The following is an 18,817-nucleotide window of genomic DNA, read 5'->3' as shown; positions in this document are numbered from 1 at the left end:
CTCCTTCATGGCAGAAGCCAGAAACTTCTCCCCATGATTCCTGTACTTGAGGTCAAAGCACCTGCATTGAAGGAATTGCCCAATTATTCCAATGGTTACAAACCTTTACTATTAGGGATCATTTTATCATCAAATTGTCATGGGATGCTACTCTGCACTGGTCTGCTACACTGAAGAGCCATCAAGTTCTGTGTTTTGAACATCATCTTACTCAATTTTTCTCTCCATGCTTGTTCAAACAAAATGGATACTATAAGGGGTTTGGGTTTTACTATTTTTTTATAGAAACACTTTATTGCTGCAGTCAATAACCCTGTGTATCACACACAAATAACCAATTACAGTTTAAGAAACTAAAAATAATTCTGCAAGTGGTAATACTGAGAAAACGAACATACATGAAAGGATACAAAACTATACATTAAGTTACTAGAAATTTAATAACTAAAAAATTCTGCAGAAGTATGAAGTGTCTTGTATAAACGTTATACAACACATGCCAGTGTAAAGTTCTTCAACATTATACAATCACCTATCTACAAATGTTTTACCTAAATACAAGATTAGCTGCAATTTTTAAACAGTTATCTTCTATACAAAGACAAGTGCTTTCAGTACTTCATTGGAATATACAGACACTGCAATATCTCAAAACTAAAAAATAATCACAAAATAAAAGGTCCCACTTAGAAATTTTCTTAGTGTATCTAATACAACACTAAGGAAATCCAGCCAGCAATATCCTTGCTTTTGTATTTACCCTTTTTGACCCATATCTGAGAGGGACCCAACCCAGAGTCACTGACCTCCCCCCTTTCATTGCTGGCCAGTCTCCAGAGCAGACCACACCAGAAATCTGTATCTTAACACACATCAGCTTTAGGAGAAATGTGCACCTGGTTCCTACTTTGCAATAGATACATATTCTGCCACACACAGGGCAGAAGCAACCAGTTCCTGTGCACGGTGACATCCATGCATCACTTCCAAGGTTTCCCACCATGGAGTGGCAGGCCAAGCAGCCCCCTTCCTTACAGCACCAAGTGGGCCTCATGCTCTATCAGTACAGAGGCTTGGCCTGAACAGAGTTATGACTGCTTGCCAGCAACTCCCAGGTACAGCACAGAGGCCCAGCTCTTCTCTAACCCTTCACAGGCACATTCAGTCTTCACTGAATGCCTCCTTGCTGAAGCAAAGCCAATCTCAGTGACACTCAACCAGAGGGAGCTGTCCCAGGGTCTGGCCATCTCTTCAGAGCACATTTTAAACACCACCCTCACTCCCAAAACACGGGCTTACACTTGAAAAAAGTCCTGAGAATCCACAGGAATTTAGTATCTCATCAGTTCTTACACAGGATCAACCTTCTGCAGCACACACCTGTATTTCTAACATCATGCAAGCTCATGACCTGGCAGATTCAAACGTGACACAGCAGGGGAATTTCCTTGGCCCAGATGGTGTCTTTTTGGACAGGAGTGCTATTAGTAGAATGGGGTCAGTTATCTGGGGCATTGAACATATCAGCACAGGCTCTGGCAACCTAGGGAAGGGACTGTAGTACATGTCATTAAGCCTCTGCTCCCTCCTACTTAAATTCTGGTCTCAGGAAAGTCTCACAGTAACCCAAGCTAACTTTGGCCGAGGTACAAGGACCAGGCTTCTATTTCAGTCATCTCAAAAGCTGCCAGAAGGAAGTACTGGAAAGCCTGATCTAACAGGGGGTGATTGTTCCCCTTACTGACATCTGAATGGAAAGGGCAGAGCTCACCTGAGCTGGCATCAGTGCCTCGCAGCTGGAAGCTGAAAAAAGTCAATAGTATTTTCTTGAGGAGAAAGAAGAAAAAAGCACCATTCAGCCTTCTCAAACATTTCATGGCACCATGCAGAAGCAGAGAACTGCATCTCCAGAAGCCCAACATTAACACCAAGGAAGAATCAACATGAGAAGTGTCACCAGCATAAATGAAACCCCCAACAGATGGATCTCTTCTGCAGCCTTTCCTGGTATGAGCATTCCTAAGCTGTATAAAGAGTTTAAATAATTTGCCTTAATTTTCATTCCAAAAAGATCTGTTGGGAGAGGGAATTGTTAGCAGCAACACTGGCTAAAACATTTTCATTCACAAGTATTTTTCCCCAAGTGATTTTGCTGAGATGATTTTTCTTCACAAGTTGAGATACTCAGGGGCACAGCAAAAACCTTCAGTACCCTGAATACACTGAACAATACCTGGCACACTCCACATGCAGCTTCCAAAACATTGAATGAGATTTTGTAATGTTTCACCTAGAATCATGTACAACAGTGGCTGAAGCAGAACCAGCAAGTTGTGGTGTGCTGAATCGGCCATGTCAGAACATTGCTCACACCAGAGCTGCTCAGGTGAGCTGGGAACAGCCAGGTTTCATCCAGGACTTGTCCATCTTCCTTTCCCCGCCAGTCACAGACAGGGTGAGCACACGCACAGCATCGCTCGGCAGCTGAGCCTGCGCCTCTCACAGCTGTAACGTGAGCATCTCACAGACAGGCAGGCCCGTGCACTTGGACATTTCTGAAGGACATCATGAAGGTGTGCAAGACCTGATACTTAACCCACCTGAGTTTATCTAGTGAATCTTTCACAGAACAAAACAGAAAACAAAACGAGACAGTGTATTATCTGGGTTCTCAAAATAGAAGAGGATCACCCACAGCAGAGTCCAGGAAAGGTCTTGAGTAATTGCACTTTGAATTATGGCAGGCACAGGCAACAAACTCTGCATGTGTATGGTCACAAAGACTGCCCTGATACTAGCAGGGTATGCAGGGTTTGTCTGCCTGTATCACTTAAGCGTGGGACATCCTGACAGCTAGTACAGTACACAAATCCATGCCAGTGCAGCTTTACCAGGACTGCCCAGAGGTCTGGATGTTTTAACACATCTCAAGAACAAGGTACCACGTTGTTCATGGAGTAAGCTTCAAGACAGTAAGCTTCAAGCATGAAGTGACAGAGGCACATGTGCTTTTCCTCTAACAGCTTCTAGAAACCACTGGGATGAGTGTTCTCTTACCAGAGTCGCTTCTCTGCCTTCTATTAAAACATTGATTTAGAAATAAATTAATATTACATTTTAAGGAAAAAATCCCTGATCTCTTACTGTTATATTTTAAGAAGTCTTAAAGCAGCTGCTTTTACTATGAAAAAATGTACCCAAAGTTGTACTTCAAAAAATACTAAGTGAAACTTGAACTATAGCTAAGAATTTAGTTCACTATCTCAACAAGTAAACAGAAACTTTTACCTGAGAAGTCCAGGCAACTCCTACTAAAACCAGCCATATTATCATCATTGACTTGACAGAGATGTAGACAGGGCTCAGGTAGGGAAAGTCAGCTTTCAAATGCAGAGGCCTCATGTGCTGGCTTTTCATGGGGCTTTGTTTCTGCTCTAGTCACACTGAGACTTTGGTTAAATGAGGGCTTAAAGCTGGACGGTGGTGCAGTGAAACAGACTGGACAAACAAATCAACTGCAGACACCCCAGGCTTTGGGCAACTAAAAGCCTTGCAAACAGATTTTAAAGCTGTCCCTCTCTTTGCATGAAAGCTGACTGATTAAAAAGCCAGTCCCAAATTCAAAAACACAGATATATACTATTCTCTGACCACACCGTGCATCACATCAAGTAGGTATTTCTAAATTTATCCACTTAATGTGATATTTACTTCCTAGACTTGTATGTCAGCATCTCCTCTGACAACGTCAAATTCTTGGGTAATTCACACATGACACAGCATTAAAGAAAGAAAACCAGTTTCAGCTGTATTGACTAAGTTTCCTTTTTTCTGTAACAGTTCACATTTTTATCAATATCAATATAGCAACAAACCCTTTGCCAATGGTTTGGAATGAAAGCTACTTCAGGTATATATGAGCAGGTATGTTGATGGTCTGACCTGTTGGGGAAAAAAAAATCAAAACCAATCCCCAAAACAGAACACTGAAACCACTGAAAACAAACATTTTACACATCCACTACTCCTCATACACAAGTCACAAGTGCAATATCCTTTGAAGAAAATTGCTCCTCAAAGTAATCCCAAAGAGGCAGAATTTTTTAGTGTTACGTTTAGTGAGATAATGTGGGCGTGTGTGGGAAATCACAGGCTGAAATTTAATTTTTTTTTATAAGGCAAGAGGTTTATGTTTCAGAAGAATAAATGGGGTAAAGAATTAAGAAATGTTTCAAAAATGACACATTCTTTCAAGTTTCATTCTCATTTGACATACATATCACAAAATAAAGATTTTTAAAAGTGCTATATGCTTTGTAAGTCTCATTGCAATATGTAAAGCAAAATTTTACACCTGCTGCTTGAGACACAATGTTAGTGGCAGTGTTAGTGGTAGATTAGACTCCCTCTCATTTCTCTCACTGTCTGGGACAACCTCCTTCATCACACATAAAGAACAGACCGACCAACCAACCAACCCCACAATACACATCCTCCAGAATCCCTTCAGAATCATCTTCTAAAGTAACAGACTCCATGAAGTTGGTGACAGCTCGCTAGCGGCTTCCTTGGTACCAAACCCAAGGCTCATTCTACCCTGTGAATACCTCATCCTCTGGCTCTTTGATCAGACAGTACGAGACACAAAATGTTGAGAGGTATGCAACCATGATGACATTGACAGATATGCCTAAGGGATTTTTAAAAATTCCAACAAAAAAACAAATGTAAAAAATTCATCCGCCAGCCCTCAGCTGTTTGCTGATGTTAAAAAGGTAGAGCAGTTTGCAGTAAACAATGATATTCAAATCTTCAAGGACATATGGAAATACCCCTTCCAGCTAGCAATCAGACATGAAGGATTTCTGCAGCACAGTCTTCTGGCTCTGTGTAATGTGAAGAGTTTGTGTCTGAATGGTGAACCCCAAACATTTCTTTACTTTCAAAGTTTGGCTCCATTAGTGCAGGTTTTTCAAAAATATTCTTTTTGCTAGTTTCTGGACAGTTTTGTACATATATTACTCGGTTATAAGCTTTAAGTCTCTTCCACAGCTGTACGTACACCTTGCATTGTACATACATGAACAGAAGTCCTCCAGTGAAACCAATAGCCACAACTACCAGCTTAGTCCAAAATGGCCACTCTAGAATACCTGGAAGTAAAAAAATAAAAAGAAGAATTAAATTCATCTCAGAAACTGCCAGTCAAACAGCAGGTCCTGGAAAATATCCTGTCACCTCTCCAGGAGGGTGCTTTTATAGAGTTCATGTTGGGTTTCCAAACTTTATGTAAGTAGCTTAATTTACTACAGCCAAATTTTCTTAAGCTGGACTAAACTGGATCTTTCAAAAATGTACTGTAAGGAAACTGTCACAGAGTTTGGGTCATGCCAGCTATTCTTATTTTGCAATTTTTCCTGTCTGGCTTCTTTTTTCTTCTTCAAGTCAAACACACAGACTTCTGCTTCATGTATCACATTCTTCCCCACCAGAGAAAAAACCAAAACAAGTGATTTTCTGTGTTTGAGCCTTGATGCAATACAATCACAGAGTCAAGGCAACCACCATTAATATACTTAGGTCCTTTTACACCTGTTTTTAAACAAAGACTGGATCCAGTTATGAAAGGGATTCTATGGCATGGTTTCCTCTTCATAGGAGAGATTCAACCCAGTGACCCAACAAGTCTGTTCCACTCTGTGATCACACAGCACATGGAGATATAAAGGAATTATTGTTACCATATAGCTTGACATGTTTGTTATGCAGACGAGGAACATTTTATCTGCATCACACTCAGTAACTTGTATTTGAACTAGAGCATCTCTGATACAAACTGCAAGTGCTGGAGATGCTGAAGCATTCCAAGCTTACCCTCTGCCCTTAAAAACTATCACCATCACTTTGCCCAAATTTGTCTAACTTGAACATTTAGACAGGGGATCTTGTTACATTTCTATCAACCACTTTTAAATTAAAAACTATTCATTTTATACATATTCTTACATAGCTCCTGTATTCATCCAGCCTCTTTAAAATAAGTGCCATCACAAGATGGATATGAAACTATGCTGAATCAATCATTATCAGGTTTTTCAGAGAATAAAATCATATCTTTCCAACTCTTCAGAGTCTTAACCAAGATACAGGGCTGGTGTGGTTTTGGAAAGGCATGGCAGTGAGGGAAGAATTAAAATATTTTAGTCCCAAAATACAAAGGGCACTGCAGCTCTATTACTGATGAAATCTCACTTGTGATTCATATCTGACCCTCTCATTCAAAGATGAGCTGTCTGATGCTGTCTGTAGGCAGCGACAGCACATGCTTGTCCCTGTGTGGACATGAATATATACCCACACACACTTCCTGCACCCCTCAGCTCATTACAGCACTCCCTGGATTTAGAATCCAAATGAAAGGAGAAAAGAAAGCAATATAATATGGACCAAATATTCACAACATTCCTCCTAGTTATGTTCATCTAATATATTTACAGGAAAAAATAACCTTTGAAAACATATCCTTTTCATTATCATATGGAAGCCTTACACTTTTGAAAGGCCAAGAATGTTCACTGCTCATGGAAGAAATGGGGTTGGATGGAACAGAAGCTAAGAGATTTCACTGAAAGCAGCTTCCTGACTGAAGGCGTGAACAATGCAGCTATAGCCTAAATGAGAAATGAGAGGATAACTTTTTAATTTCAAGTGATTCTGCTTTGAAGAGACTGTAACAACTCTGTGGATTTACAGGTTTATCAGTGCTCAACCACCTCCCCAAAGGACACTGTTCAATCCCCAGCAGAACAATTTCCACCTGCATGTCTAGTTGGCATGCAGTGCTCTGTAAGCAAGGACCACTTGCCTTCTAACAGCTGCCATCCATTCTACCCCCCCTTCAGGCTCAGCTGCCCGAGGAACAGTTTTGTGACAGCTGCAAATCTGCAGCCCAGCATACCTGAGTAAACACATTTCAGCTTGGCACGTTTACTGACTGAAGACAAACCTGTACTGGCATACTAAAGAAAAGCTTCTAAGGTACCTGTGCACTGGGGTGGCAGCCCTTGATAAGATTGCAAGCATCTTATCTCATTTGTGCAAATTGGAGTCCTAATACTCGACTTGAATTTCTTCTGCTTCAAGTGCAATCATTCATGAAAGTTTTCCCAGCCTAACATGGCTCTCGCTGATGACTAACCCACCCCACAGATGACTGGGCAGAAAGAAAACCCTGTTGATTTACCTCAAAGATTTGAATTTAGGTTCCTCTTACTTCTTCTCTTTTTTAAAACTGTTCCAGTTTTGTCCAGTTTAAAGGTAGCCATAGCAGCAAACAAATGCTTATATCCTTATCTGCAAATTTAGACCTAAATTTGCTGAGGCAGTGCAACTTTGTGTCTGGCTACAGTGGCTTAGCTCTCATATCCATGCATTTCACAACTGCTAACTAAATTGACCTGAAATAGATTTTAAAAGTACCCATGGATTCATTCACTGGTTAATTTACTGATTTAGCTAAATAATTTTAGAACTGTGCTTTTAAACCAACCCAACACCAGGGTAAAGCTGACTAGTTTAAGTTTAACACTTATGTTCCACATCCTCTCTGCAATCAGGATAAAGAATTATTCCAAGAGAATAAGTGGGAAGATAAGCAAGTAACATACCGGTAGTTTGTCCCTGTTTAATCTCTTCAGCAGTCCTGTCTATCAGGACATAGAGAGACCACACGACGCAGGTGATGGCAATGATATGGAATGTTACAGAGCACATGATCTTCCTCCTCTCGCTGGCTGTCATCTGCAGCTTCTCCCACTGGCAAGAAACCAGGAACCAGAGAAAGAGATTAGGAGTTTATTGTAGTTACTAGAGAGTATGAAAAGAGAACGTTGATGAGAACAAAAACCAGGCAGGAGACCAGTTTCCTCCTAACAGGGATTGTGAAAGTCAGATGGCATCATTGCTTAGGTCACAGCACGTGTGTGAGGGCTGGCAGCTCACCCTGGTGTGACAGGAGCCATCCTGGTGCCAGAGGGGACTCAGTGCTCAGCTCCCACCCTGTGCCTCAGACAGTGCCATCACACCCTGCTTACCCACACAGGGCCCCGAGCAGGGCTGCTCCTTCCTGGGTACCCCCAGCTGAGCTGAGCATCTCCAGTGGGAGTGGTACCCTTGCTCAGGGAGGCATTCAACAGAACAATGGAAGTGGCACAGGATTCAGGGTGTGTAAAGACTCCTCAGGGTGAGCTCTCAGAGTCCCATGGCTGTTCAGTTCTCACCTCCTCCTCTGGGGGTTTCATTCAATCTTCACTTGTATTTAACACCACTTATAGCAGTGACACTCACAATTTATTTTCAGTGTTTCAAGTGCACTTAAATACATATGTCCATAGAATATACAGAATGGGAGTGAGAGGTTTTCTAAGTGACAGGATGCAGCAAATTAAATCCCGAGTTCTGCATCTATCAATGCTTATATAGCCCAAAACAAAATCACAAAATCAGGTCAATGTACTTTCAGAAAGATATAAAGAAACCAGACAATTATTATAGATGCTTCTAATATGCCAGACATACTTGGCACACCCAGAAGCTGTGTTTTAAATTTCTTTTCTGTAATTTTGCCTATGTATATGATGAAAGTTTTTGCATGTGGGACACACATCCCTCAACATATCTGCTTGGAAGAGAGTTATGACAGGCTTTTCTCACACTTTCACAAAATACATGCTGGGACATATAAACATCTCATGCATAAAAAGGTGCATCTGATGTCTTGTAGAATAATTTGTAGAAAAAGAGGACTTCAAAAAGGAAGCATAGTGTGGAAGGGGGTGAGGATGAACTGAATGGTATGATTGAAATCATCCATTATGTTGAATTATTGCTTCCACTGCCACAAAAACAAGAATGGCTGAAACATGAGACAGAGACTTTGTGATCATTTCTATGCTGCCAACAGACACATCTCTTTGCCCAGCCCAAGCCACATTTCCAGTTATGTGGGCAGCCAACCTCATCAGGGCAAAATAATTGAGTACTTCCAGGAACTACATGCTAGAGTTGTTGTACTAGAAAGCTGTATTTTCCAGTCATTTTAGAAAAAGATTGGACAAAACATTCCCTTTGCATGTTGTATTTTAAACAGAAAATTGGTTTTGCTTCTATAAAAAGGTGTTGCGTTTTGATAGGAAGTACAAATTAATCAAATTATTTTGCCAAAAAGCAACCATGTTAAATCTATTTGCAAATGCTTTTACAGAGCTAGGAGGACCTGTGCTTTGACTAATTTACAGTTCTCTTTTCTGTTCCACAGCTTGGGCTCCTCTGCTGGACAATATCTCCTGTGAACTGCTGGCTCCACAGTCACAAAACCAGCTTGCACCACCTCACTGCTTCAAGAGAGATGACTGCAAAGCAAAACAGAAAATATTCTGCAAATTGCACACTAGCCCAGAGAGGAAACTCACATCTGTAGGTCCCTGCTGCATTATTCTGATGACACAGCATGTGCCATTTCCCACTTAAAATAGTCAGCAGTTCTGGACTTTTCAAGTGTTGTTAAAACAAACAAGAAAAAAAAAAAAAGCCCAGGGGAAAATTTAATGTCTTTTTTTTTCCATTGAAATTTTCAAATTAGGCATCTCTCTTTTGTCTGCCCTCACCTTCATTTGAGCCATGACACATTTTGTTCTCACTTGTCTTCCCTTAGTAACTTAGTGTTTGAACAGCCCAATGCTGCAATACAACCTTAAGATGCCAAGGAAGTTTAATTCCATTCCTACCCTATAGACAAAGAGAAGCCCTATTATTTGTTCCATCCTGATCATGCTCACAGTTCCAGGCTGTTTTCTCCTGACTGAAAGGCTACCATAAGGGCTGAGTTGAAGATACAGAGGCATCTTATCTTTTTGTTGCAGCTGAACCCCTAAAAGGACTCTATATGTATTTGAGAGGCAAAATCCTTCTATTTATGGCTCTATTCCTATTCTGGCAACTTGTCTGCTTCCCACAGATGACCTGTTCAGATATAACTAATGATGTTGAGTGACTCATTTCTGAAGGTGCACAACATCTTTTTTTTTCCACAGGGCACAAATATTCAGAAAATGTTCACCACCCACTTCAGGCAGAGGGAGCACAGAAAAAACCAGCAGTCAACTGACAACTATAGCAACTCTTCTTTGGATTCTCTGGAATAATTTCTTTCCTGTCCTATGGTTGGGTTGTGCAGAGTATTAGCTGTGCAGACAACAGAGCTTATGATGACCAATTCTGCAGCTCAGAAACAACTACACTCTGTGCCAAGGGGTTACAAAGCCAAAATCTGCATTTTTAGAAGGCAATGATCCACCACAGTCATAAGCAAGGGACATCCCATCTACTGGACATGCTAAGCTCTACACTTTGCAGACAGTACACGTCTCTAAAAAAATAAGAAGTGTTTGAAATCTGCTCTATTTTCTGTTAGAAGACGCTTCTACGATTTGGACAAATTCTCATAGTAGTTTTTGGATAGCTGCAGTCCAAACTTCTCACCCTACATGATCTAGGCTCATCATAACTGAATTTAATGTTTCTCATTTATTCTAGTTCCAGACTGAGGTTATCATTATTAACCTCTTCCACTTTAGTAGATATGGCAAGCTTTGTCTGTGCTAAGAATATCAGTGACTTCCATCTCAAAATCCTGATGTCAGGACAAATGACATTGGAAGCTTGGAGGATGTGGGAGAACAAAATAAGGATAGAAGCACCTATACTTCAAATCACCAGATTTTGCTTAATAGATACTTATCTATTAAACAAAAATACAGGTTCTAGTCTTTCACAGCCTAAGAAAAGGTAAAAATGAAAGCACATCTAACAGGGAACCACCTTCTACTTACAATGTATTATCCTCACTAAGTAAGCTTGATCCTTTAAAAAGAAAAGGAAAGCTACAAATTTTAACTAAATTACATCCAAGAAGTGTGATTGAAAGTAAATTTAATGTGAAACCCTCATCTTTTGAAGAAAAGCCATGTGGATCTTAGAGCCACAAACTAAAGCAGCGAACAGTAATAGAAAGCTCCCCATTAAAAAAAGTATACTGCTGACTGTAGAATTTTGTGCTCTAACATCTAAAGAAAAAAATCAGATTGTTGCATATATATATATACACACACACACACATATACAGACAGAAAGCTGCTGGGCTGTAACAGCTGTTATCAGAGCTGGATTCCTGTGATGTTGAATTTGCCAGGGTGAGTGTTAATTCAAATCCTTTTGTACCTATACAAGACTGACCAGACTTACTTACAAAACCATTCACAAAGACACGGTGGGTGCTGCAGGCTCGTGGGCACAGCCTGTTCCAGAGTGGATCTCTGTTTAACAAAGCATGTTCTCAGGGAAGCAGGTGCTGTGCCTACCTTCCTCAAAGGCTTCAGCTTTGTCTCCATGATGAACTCATACTTGCACAGCTCACAGCACCGCGTGTCCGAGCTCTTGATCCATTGCTGCAGGCAGGCCTGGTGCACAAAGTGGAGACTGCCCGTACAGTGGCAGGGGGTAATCAAAGGGCTCTCATCATCTCCTTCACAGTGACATATCCTGAATCAGAAGCAAAGCTGCTCATTAGGAGAAGAGGAAGCAGAAAGGAAGTGGAAGAGCCATGTAATATCTGTGATCACACACGGATGTTCACTGAGGATCCCGAGACATAAATCAAAGGAATGTGTTCCACAAAGGAGCTAAAACTAAACAACTCAATTGCTGCACAAGCACATACACAGGCACAAAATAATTAAGCACAGACACAGATGACTAGACAGCTGTTTTCTCACAGATGATGCACACACGTAGAGCCTGACAGAAATGCAGTACCTGAAAGAAAAAAATGGAGCAAGAGATGACAACATTTCACCCAGACCAATAGCACTTAACTGCAAATAGCATTTAAACAGATCAGACAGCACTTCTCAAGAAAAAATATGCACAGAGAGGTACAGCTACTCATGTACTATGGCCTGAAATAGAAGATAAAACAAAATTCCAATACCAACGGTGAAACAGTCCACCCAGGATCATGAACAACTATTTAGACAGCCTGGATTTTACACAAGTGATTAATTCCAATGCAAATTCCCAAGAGACAGATTCACAATTCAAAACTACAGAACTAAATCTGAACCCCAAAACACACTTATTCTAAATGGTTTTGCTTCTCTAAATCTGACTTAGCAAGACTTGCTAAGGAAGCATCAGCATCAGCAAAATTCCCTATTTTTCTCGCAGCCTAACTGTGCAAACAGTAAAGACATCTGATAAAGAGTTACTACCAGCTGCTGACATTTGATTTCCAGATTCAATTTACACAGAACGCCTGGGTAGCATCAAGCATTGTGAAGTCCTTCTAACCATGGGGCAGAGGTCATGAATTGAAAGGGGTTTGGTGAGGAGCACAGGGAATGAATACAAGTCACTAAGCATATGTGAAGTAAATTCTGGCCTGCTGCCATCCCTGTCTATTGCTGAAATCTTGTACTGATGTGTAGCATCTTGCCTCTTGGGACCTTGCTGATAGCTAGCAAGTAGAAATGAAGGCGTGGGTGGATTACAACAGCATCTTGATGGTAAGCCAGTACAGAACTAGATATGGTGGTAATGAGGGGGGAAATCAAATAATATTGGAAAGTAATAACAAAGGCAGCTTTAGGAAGTGTTATTAGGGAGGAGAAAGACTAGGATAATAAAATGCTAGGTAGAGGGATTAGACATTTGCTCCTCAACTTGATGACTCTTGCTCCTCAAACGCAATTTTGATGTGGGAGAGGGCAGACCAGCAGCCAAGTCACCATGAAGACAGTCCAGATCTTGTTGCTCCTGACACCTGTGCACATGATTAATCCTCTGCAGCTGGAATAATGACACCCACATTTTTGAATCTCACACTGTGGACATCACACAGGCCTATCACTAACAGCCAGCGCTCAGATACCCTTTGACCAAGAAAACCAGGAAGCCTGTAACAAATAAAAAAGTGTGGTGGGATACAAACTGAGGGGGAAAATAAATCTAAAGCTATATTGATCTGATCTCACAAGCAATTTTCAAGCAGTCTGTTTTCCTCCTGATTCCCCCCCTCTGACCAAACTAGCAGTGCTGTCAGGACAACACATTGCTCATTAAAAGCTAAAACACATTCAGCTCGACCTATATGATGCGTAGCTGTGTCTCTCATAGTATTGCCAGTATGGGCACTGATAAAATATCTCAGAACCCCAAACCTGAAATAAATTTTAGGAGAATTTATTTGACTCCAAAGGAAGTTATTTTGCTTAGTAGCCTTGTTAAGTGCATCAGAGGGGTGCAGGACTGCAGAGAGAAGGCTGCATGCTTCAAATCACACATACTGTATTAGGAAGGTGACAGGGTAAAAGAAGAGACAGAAACAGCACAAAGGCAGGGGAAAGCAGAACAGTCACCACTGCACATGGGAGGGTTAAAAAGGTAGGTGGTTCTCTGGTAAACCAACCTGCAGGTATCCCCCGATGTGGACACAGGGGACAGAGGGGGTAACTTTTCTGAGAGGGGGGAAGGGCAGTCAAGGTCACTGTCCTTCTCAACTGAACAGAGCGGTGCCCGCTGCTCTTTTGGTTTGAGTTTCACTGAGGTGCTGTCCTCAAAGACGTCATCATCGCCCATATCATCAGAGCAGAAGTCTGTGCTTTCCACCAGCATGCTGGAGGATTTGTCAGCTTGGAAGTGACTGGAATAGCTCTCCAGTTCGTGAAATTTATGCAGGCTGCTGATGCTGGAGGTGTGGGAGAAGGAAAAAAGGTAACGCAACAGTTTTTTGCTCCTTGAGGAGTCATGGTCCACCTTGTCCTCCAGCAGGGGGATATGCACAGCGCTGTGGTTCTCGGCTCCTCCTGATGCACTTGAGTAGTTGGAAAGGGAAGGGATATAGGAGTGCTTAGAATTGCTAAAGGAAAGAGGCCTGAGATTCAGCGGTTTCCTCTCTTTAAGATGAAATTTGTTAATCCTTAAACACTGCTCTTGGTTCAGGGTCAGTTTGCCTTCTGAGCGTGTCCGCTCCACATAATCAAAGCACTCGCTGGTGCTCTGCGCCTTCTGGTCCACGTCATTGAGGGACTTGGAGAATTTCAGGGTGCGGGTGGGCTTTACATTCTTAGCAGACCTGAGTGCCTGGCCCCGATCCTGCCCACGGGAGTTTCTCTTGGCTGCATGTACCGTGTCCTGACAGATTACTGTCACAGTGACCCCTTGTGTCAGAGGGCTCTGGCAGTGCGGATTTTTCAAGACAACAGCAGACTGCACTGGACTGTGATGACAACACTCAGAAAACACTGCACTGGAACTGCATGCAGAGTAGTGGAATAAAAGCACAGAAAGCAAAAAAAAACAATTAAAAAGGAGAACATGTATAATTAAAAGTGAAGAAATGAGAATTACAGCTAGTGTGCGAATGGTGAACATAGCAGGGCCAAACAGTCAGTAGGATTTAACAAAGCAGTGTTAGACAGCAGTCGAGTCAAACAAATGGGATGCTTCAAGTGGGAATCCCACATCGCTTACTTCCCCACAAACATGCTTTTTCAGTTTTGTTTTTCCTTAATTTGAACCTTGTCTGAGCCTCCCTGTAGCCACGCAAACAGCACACGTTACCTGCAGATGTCCTGGGTGGATGGTGTGACAGAAGTCCGAGAGAAGCTATGAGGGGCAGAGACAGAGGTTGGACTTCCAGCCTGCAGTGAAATTAAAACAAACAAACAAACAAAAACACCCTCAAGTCAGGAGTCAGTATGCAGAGCAATTACCTTCAGGGTGAAACACAGCATATGGAGTCAGATATCACTCTACAGCAGATACTCAAGGGCTAGTTGTAAGAAAGTGACTTTACTGTTAAATGCGAGAAAGGTCATCGAGTCCCATCCCTGGAGAAGTAGTGATTAGAACAAAAATGTTTTACCCCAAGGTCAAATGCAGGTATCTCTGGAGTGGAACCTGCCAGCTGTCAAACATTGCACAGAACAATAGCTCAGGAAATGAATAATTAGAATAATTAGATGGAAGTGTGTGTATAAACTAGCTGGAATTTAGCTACCATGTAATAGCTAATCCTTCCTCTAACAATGATGGCAAGAGATGAGAGGCTTGGGGTTTTCTTCACAAAACAGAACCAGCAGTAACTCAGTAACTCAAACACAACCTGAGGATTTATACTCCTTACTAGCATATGCACATGAGCACCACCTGCCAACCCACACCATTCCCTGAAGTACTTGGTGTACTTTATGAGGCCTTTTGTCCTGCTCTTACTTGAACAGGATCTTCCATCCTGGAAGATCCATACTGGAGAGGAAGTGTGGCAGCAGTCATATTTGTAAGTTGCAACAAGAGACAGTAAGAAATAGAATAACTGAAGAATTAAGAATTAGTTGACCTAACTCAAAAACATAAAGTGAAGCTCTTGGCACATTTAACACTTAATAGACAAATCTCAACTCAGTGTGCTAAGAATGAGCATTGTCTCAGCTGTCACTCCTCTGGCTGTTATTAAAGACCTTTCCTGCTGCTGTATCCTGCACGTCAGTTTGACAAACTTCTCAGCTCCTCCTGGAGATATCTGCGGGGAGGAGTCCTGCATTAATAACCTCATTACACAGAATCTTTAAACCTGGGTCTCCCATGTTCCACAGCTGCTGGACAGGCTGCACTGCTCACCCACTGCTGCAAAACACTGTTTGCACTTCAAAATTCAAACAAAGCTTTACAGCTCTTTTGATCTGCACAGCAAAGCCTGAAACCCAGGAAAGAACAATGCAGTCAGCAGAACAACAGAAATGTCATCTCCATACTGGGCTGCACAGAAAGCAGCACTGCCAGCAGAGACCTGGGTCAGGCAGCTGCAGACAGCCAGACCAGGGAGGCCTCAGGTGATAAAAGGTGTGCTACCACAGAAGCATGCTGCGCCCAGCCCTGTGCTTCAGCTTCAGACACCAGCAGTTATCACTGCTTTGATAACTGCAGTGATAACTTTGATCATGCTGCAACACACACTGCATCTGTCTTGGGACTTGTCAATTCTGTACTTAGTTTATTAAAAGTCCTTATTGTATATTTGAACAAGGCAGTCACAGGCTTTTATACTGTCATACCAAACCAAGGTTCCTTGTCACATGTTATACTCTATTTCTTTGTGAGAGAAGATACATACACATGCTACTTTATAAATACAGATAAAACAATCACCTTCCTTGTCACAGAACTCATCTTTTAAGGTCTTGTTTCTCTAGTCAACAGCACTATAGACAGCAATGTGTCTGCCCTCACATTAGGACACCTCAGGTGCACAGACACTGAAAAATAGGTATCCATTTACAGCTGGGTCTGCAGGAACCAAAAGCAAGACAGCCAAGACTCTGACACACACCTCTTAACCCTAAATAAGACACTGTAACTTATTTCCCATCTTACCCAAAGCTGGGTGCATGTATAGAATAAAACCCAGTAGAATAACCTTGGGCCAGAAAGCAAACTGAGCTATGTAATGACCGTGACAAAACAAATTACAGACGAAGATCAACTACTGGCTTTATCCAGGAAAACTACAGTTCTTTACATTTTACACCACTTACACATGCTAAGGATTCTGATCATGCAGTGATGTGAATTCAGGTACTTGTTGGAAATTTGTTCTCTCTTTGATGATTAACCTCTCCTAAAAACAGGTACACCTGACATCATATCCTATCTTTTATAAGGGCTTGTGCAGTAACTTTTTTTTAACTCAAAGTCTGACAATTTAATGAAAGATCTGACACTAATTTACTGATAAACTGTTTCACTCTGCAAATAATTAAAACTAAAAAAATGAAATAGTTTAAAAGACGTATTGAGCAATCTTCTAAAAACAAAATATTAAACCAGTAAAACAGCAAGTTGCATTCTGCCATGGAGACACAGCTATATATTGTTGGAAGTGAAGTCATGGATCAATTAATAAATCTGTCTCAGGTTTTATGTTAGGAGCAAATCACAGAAGATAACCTGCGAAGAATGAATCCAATCTCTCAGCTGCTTCAGTTTAGCAATGAACTTTTCTAAAAAGGACAGCAGAATGTATGATGTGACAGTCTAATAGAAGATGAATAGAATCAATGATCCAAAATTTCCCTTCCAAAACCATGTTACTGGTTTCTTGATCCAATTGTCTGGTACCAAGAGTGTTAAAAGTCTTGCCACTTGGGAAATCAAAAGGCTGGGACAAAAAAGAAATTATGGAATTTCATTTGCATTTCAAGCTTAGTATTCTGTTTCTAGATGCCAGTACTGTTCAGAGTGGCTTACAGAAACTCAGTATCTGAGGCACATTTCCCCCCCCCTCCATTTTTCTGCTTCAGAACAAAAGATACTTTTCTCTATTTTCATACATAAGGAAAGTGCAATCAAACTATGAACAGAAGTTAACACACTTGGATAGGCACCACAAAAAGGAACAACAAATCACTGGAGGAAGTTATGCCCTACCCTTGGTTCAAACGAGCAGAGGCTACCACCAAAAGCCATGGTTCAATGAGCCTCCAGTCACCCAGTCTGTCCTCCTTTCATCCCATGCTTTTTGCTGATGAAACTTTACAGAGCTGCACTGCAACTCAGAGTAGGATAGTGAGGTGAGGTAAAACAAACCACTGCTTCAATGCCAGTCACTTCCCTAGGAATGCCAGTCGTGACAGAAGTGAGTCTCTGACAGGGAAGCACAACTCCCTGACAAGAGCACAGCAAAATGCAAGCTGCTGCCCAAGTACCAAGTTCTGCTGCATCTAGAAGCAGGGTTACACATCACTGCTGCTGGCCAGTCCTCCCAGCTCGCCTGGCTCTACTGACTCAGACACAGCAGCTTTCAGGCAGAGGTGCCACAGAAAAGAAGAGATACAGGCAGCCTTGGGACAGAACCCGGCGAAGAAGAGGCGGTGATGGGTGAATGAAACAGGCAGGTCCAGCTATCTTGGAACTCTGATGCTGCTCCCACACACAGCTCAGCTCTGAAAATAACCAGTCAAAGCCTTCTCCACTCTGTAGCTTCTGGTACACATCACCCTTACTGACCCAGCAGCAGCCTCCCAGGTAGCAGCACCTTTGGCCAAACTGGCAATAGCAACAGCTGGTTTTAGAGCACTCCTTCTCACAGAAGGTTTCTGCCATGTTGATATGTGACATGTAGCCTATGCCTTGATAGCCTGAATTTGACCCTTCTAACCCCATAATCACTTGCTGAAACTCTGTGGTCTGTCATGCCCTTCACATGGAGGAACACCACCTCCAGTGACAAGCCTTGGAGCCATGTGCTTGTGAGTTACTCTGTACAGCCTGACTGGTTGCTTAAAATAGCTCAGTACTAAAGGTCAATAGTTAGTTAATTGTGTATATTGACATTCCTATCTAATGCAATTCACTGAGGTCACAGCACGGCCTTCTGCACTGGCACTCCAACACTCACAGCAATTTTGAAGGTAACAATTCCTGGGATTCCTACCGTTCTCTGAAGGGCTGCTTTCAGGAGCACATACATGTTTTAATATGCTTATATGCAGGTGTCCATGCATATATACACATAGATGTTCTCATTCTGCCTCCACATGAACAGTGTTATCTGTTGGTAAGAGAACTCGGCCTTTTCTTATTACATACTTTCGATTACATGCTGCACACCAAAACCCAAAAAACCCCACCCTGCCTAAGAAAATAAAGGCATCTTTGAAGTGAGTCATAGTGAACATGCCAATGGCTCTGGTATATTACAAGA

General features: G+C 41.8%; 1 protein-coding gene across 3 annotated transcripts in view; it reads right to left on the bottom strand.

The window, feature by feature from the left end:
• Positions 1 to 417: 417 nt before the first annotated feature.
• The window catches only part of MARCHF8 (membrane associated ring-CH-type finger 8), an 88,149-nt gene continuing 69,749 nt past the window's right edge, over positions 418 to 18,817 (bottom strand). For 2 of the 3 annotated variants that reach the window (XM_064716804.1, XM_064716805.1), the window contains 5 exons: positions 14,677 to 14,756; positions 13,523 to 14,368; positions 11,418 to 11,598; positions 7,668 to 7,815; positions 418 to 5,153 (listed from right to left, as the gene is read on the bottom strand). In XM_064716804.1, coding sequence (XP_064572874.1) covers positions 4,849 to 5,153; positions 7,668 to 7,815; positions 11,418 to 11,598; positions 13,523 to 14,368; positions 14,677 to 14,756 — 1,560 coding nt within the window. In that variant the 3' untranslated portion in view covers positions 418 to 4,848. The remainder of the gene's footprint in view (positions 5,154 to 7,667; positions 7,816 to 11,417; positions 11,599 to 13,522; positions 14,369 to 14,676; positions 14,757 to 18,817) is intronic. The other variant, XM_064716806.1, reaches the window with a different exon arrangement.

The sequence above is a fragment of the Zonotrichia leucophrys genome, chromosome 6 (genome assembly GCF_028769735.1).
Source record: "Zonotrichia leucophrys gambelii isolate GWCS_2022_RI chromosome 6, RI_Zleu_2.0, whole genome shotgun sequence".
Classification (NCBI taxonomy): domain Eukaryota; kingdom Metazoa; phylum Chordata; class Aves; order Passeriformes; family Passerellidae; genus Zonotrichia; species Zonotrichia leucophrys.
The sequence above is the reverse complement of the archived record's forward strand: the minus strand, read 5'-3'. Positions and strand labels throughout refer to the sequence as shown.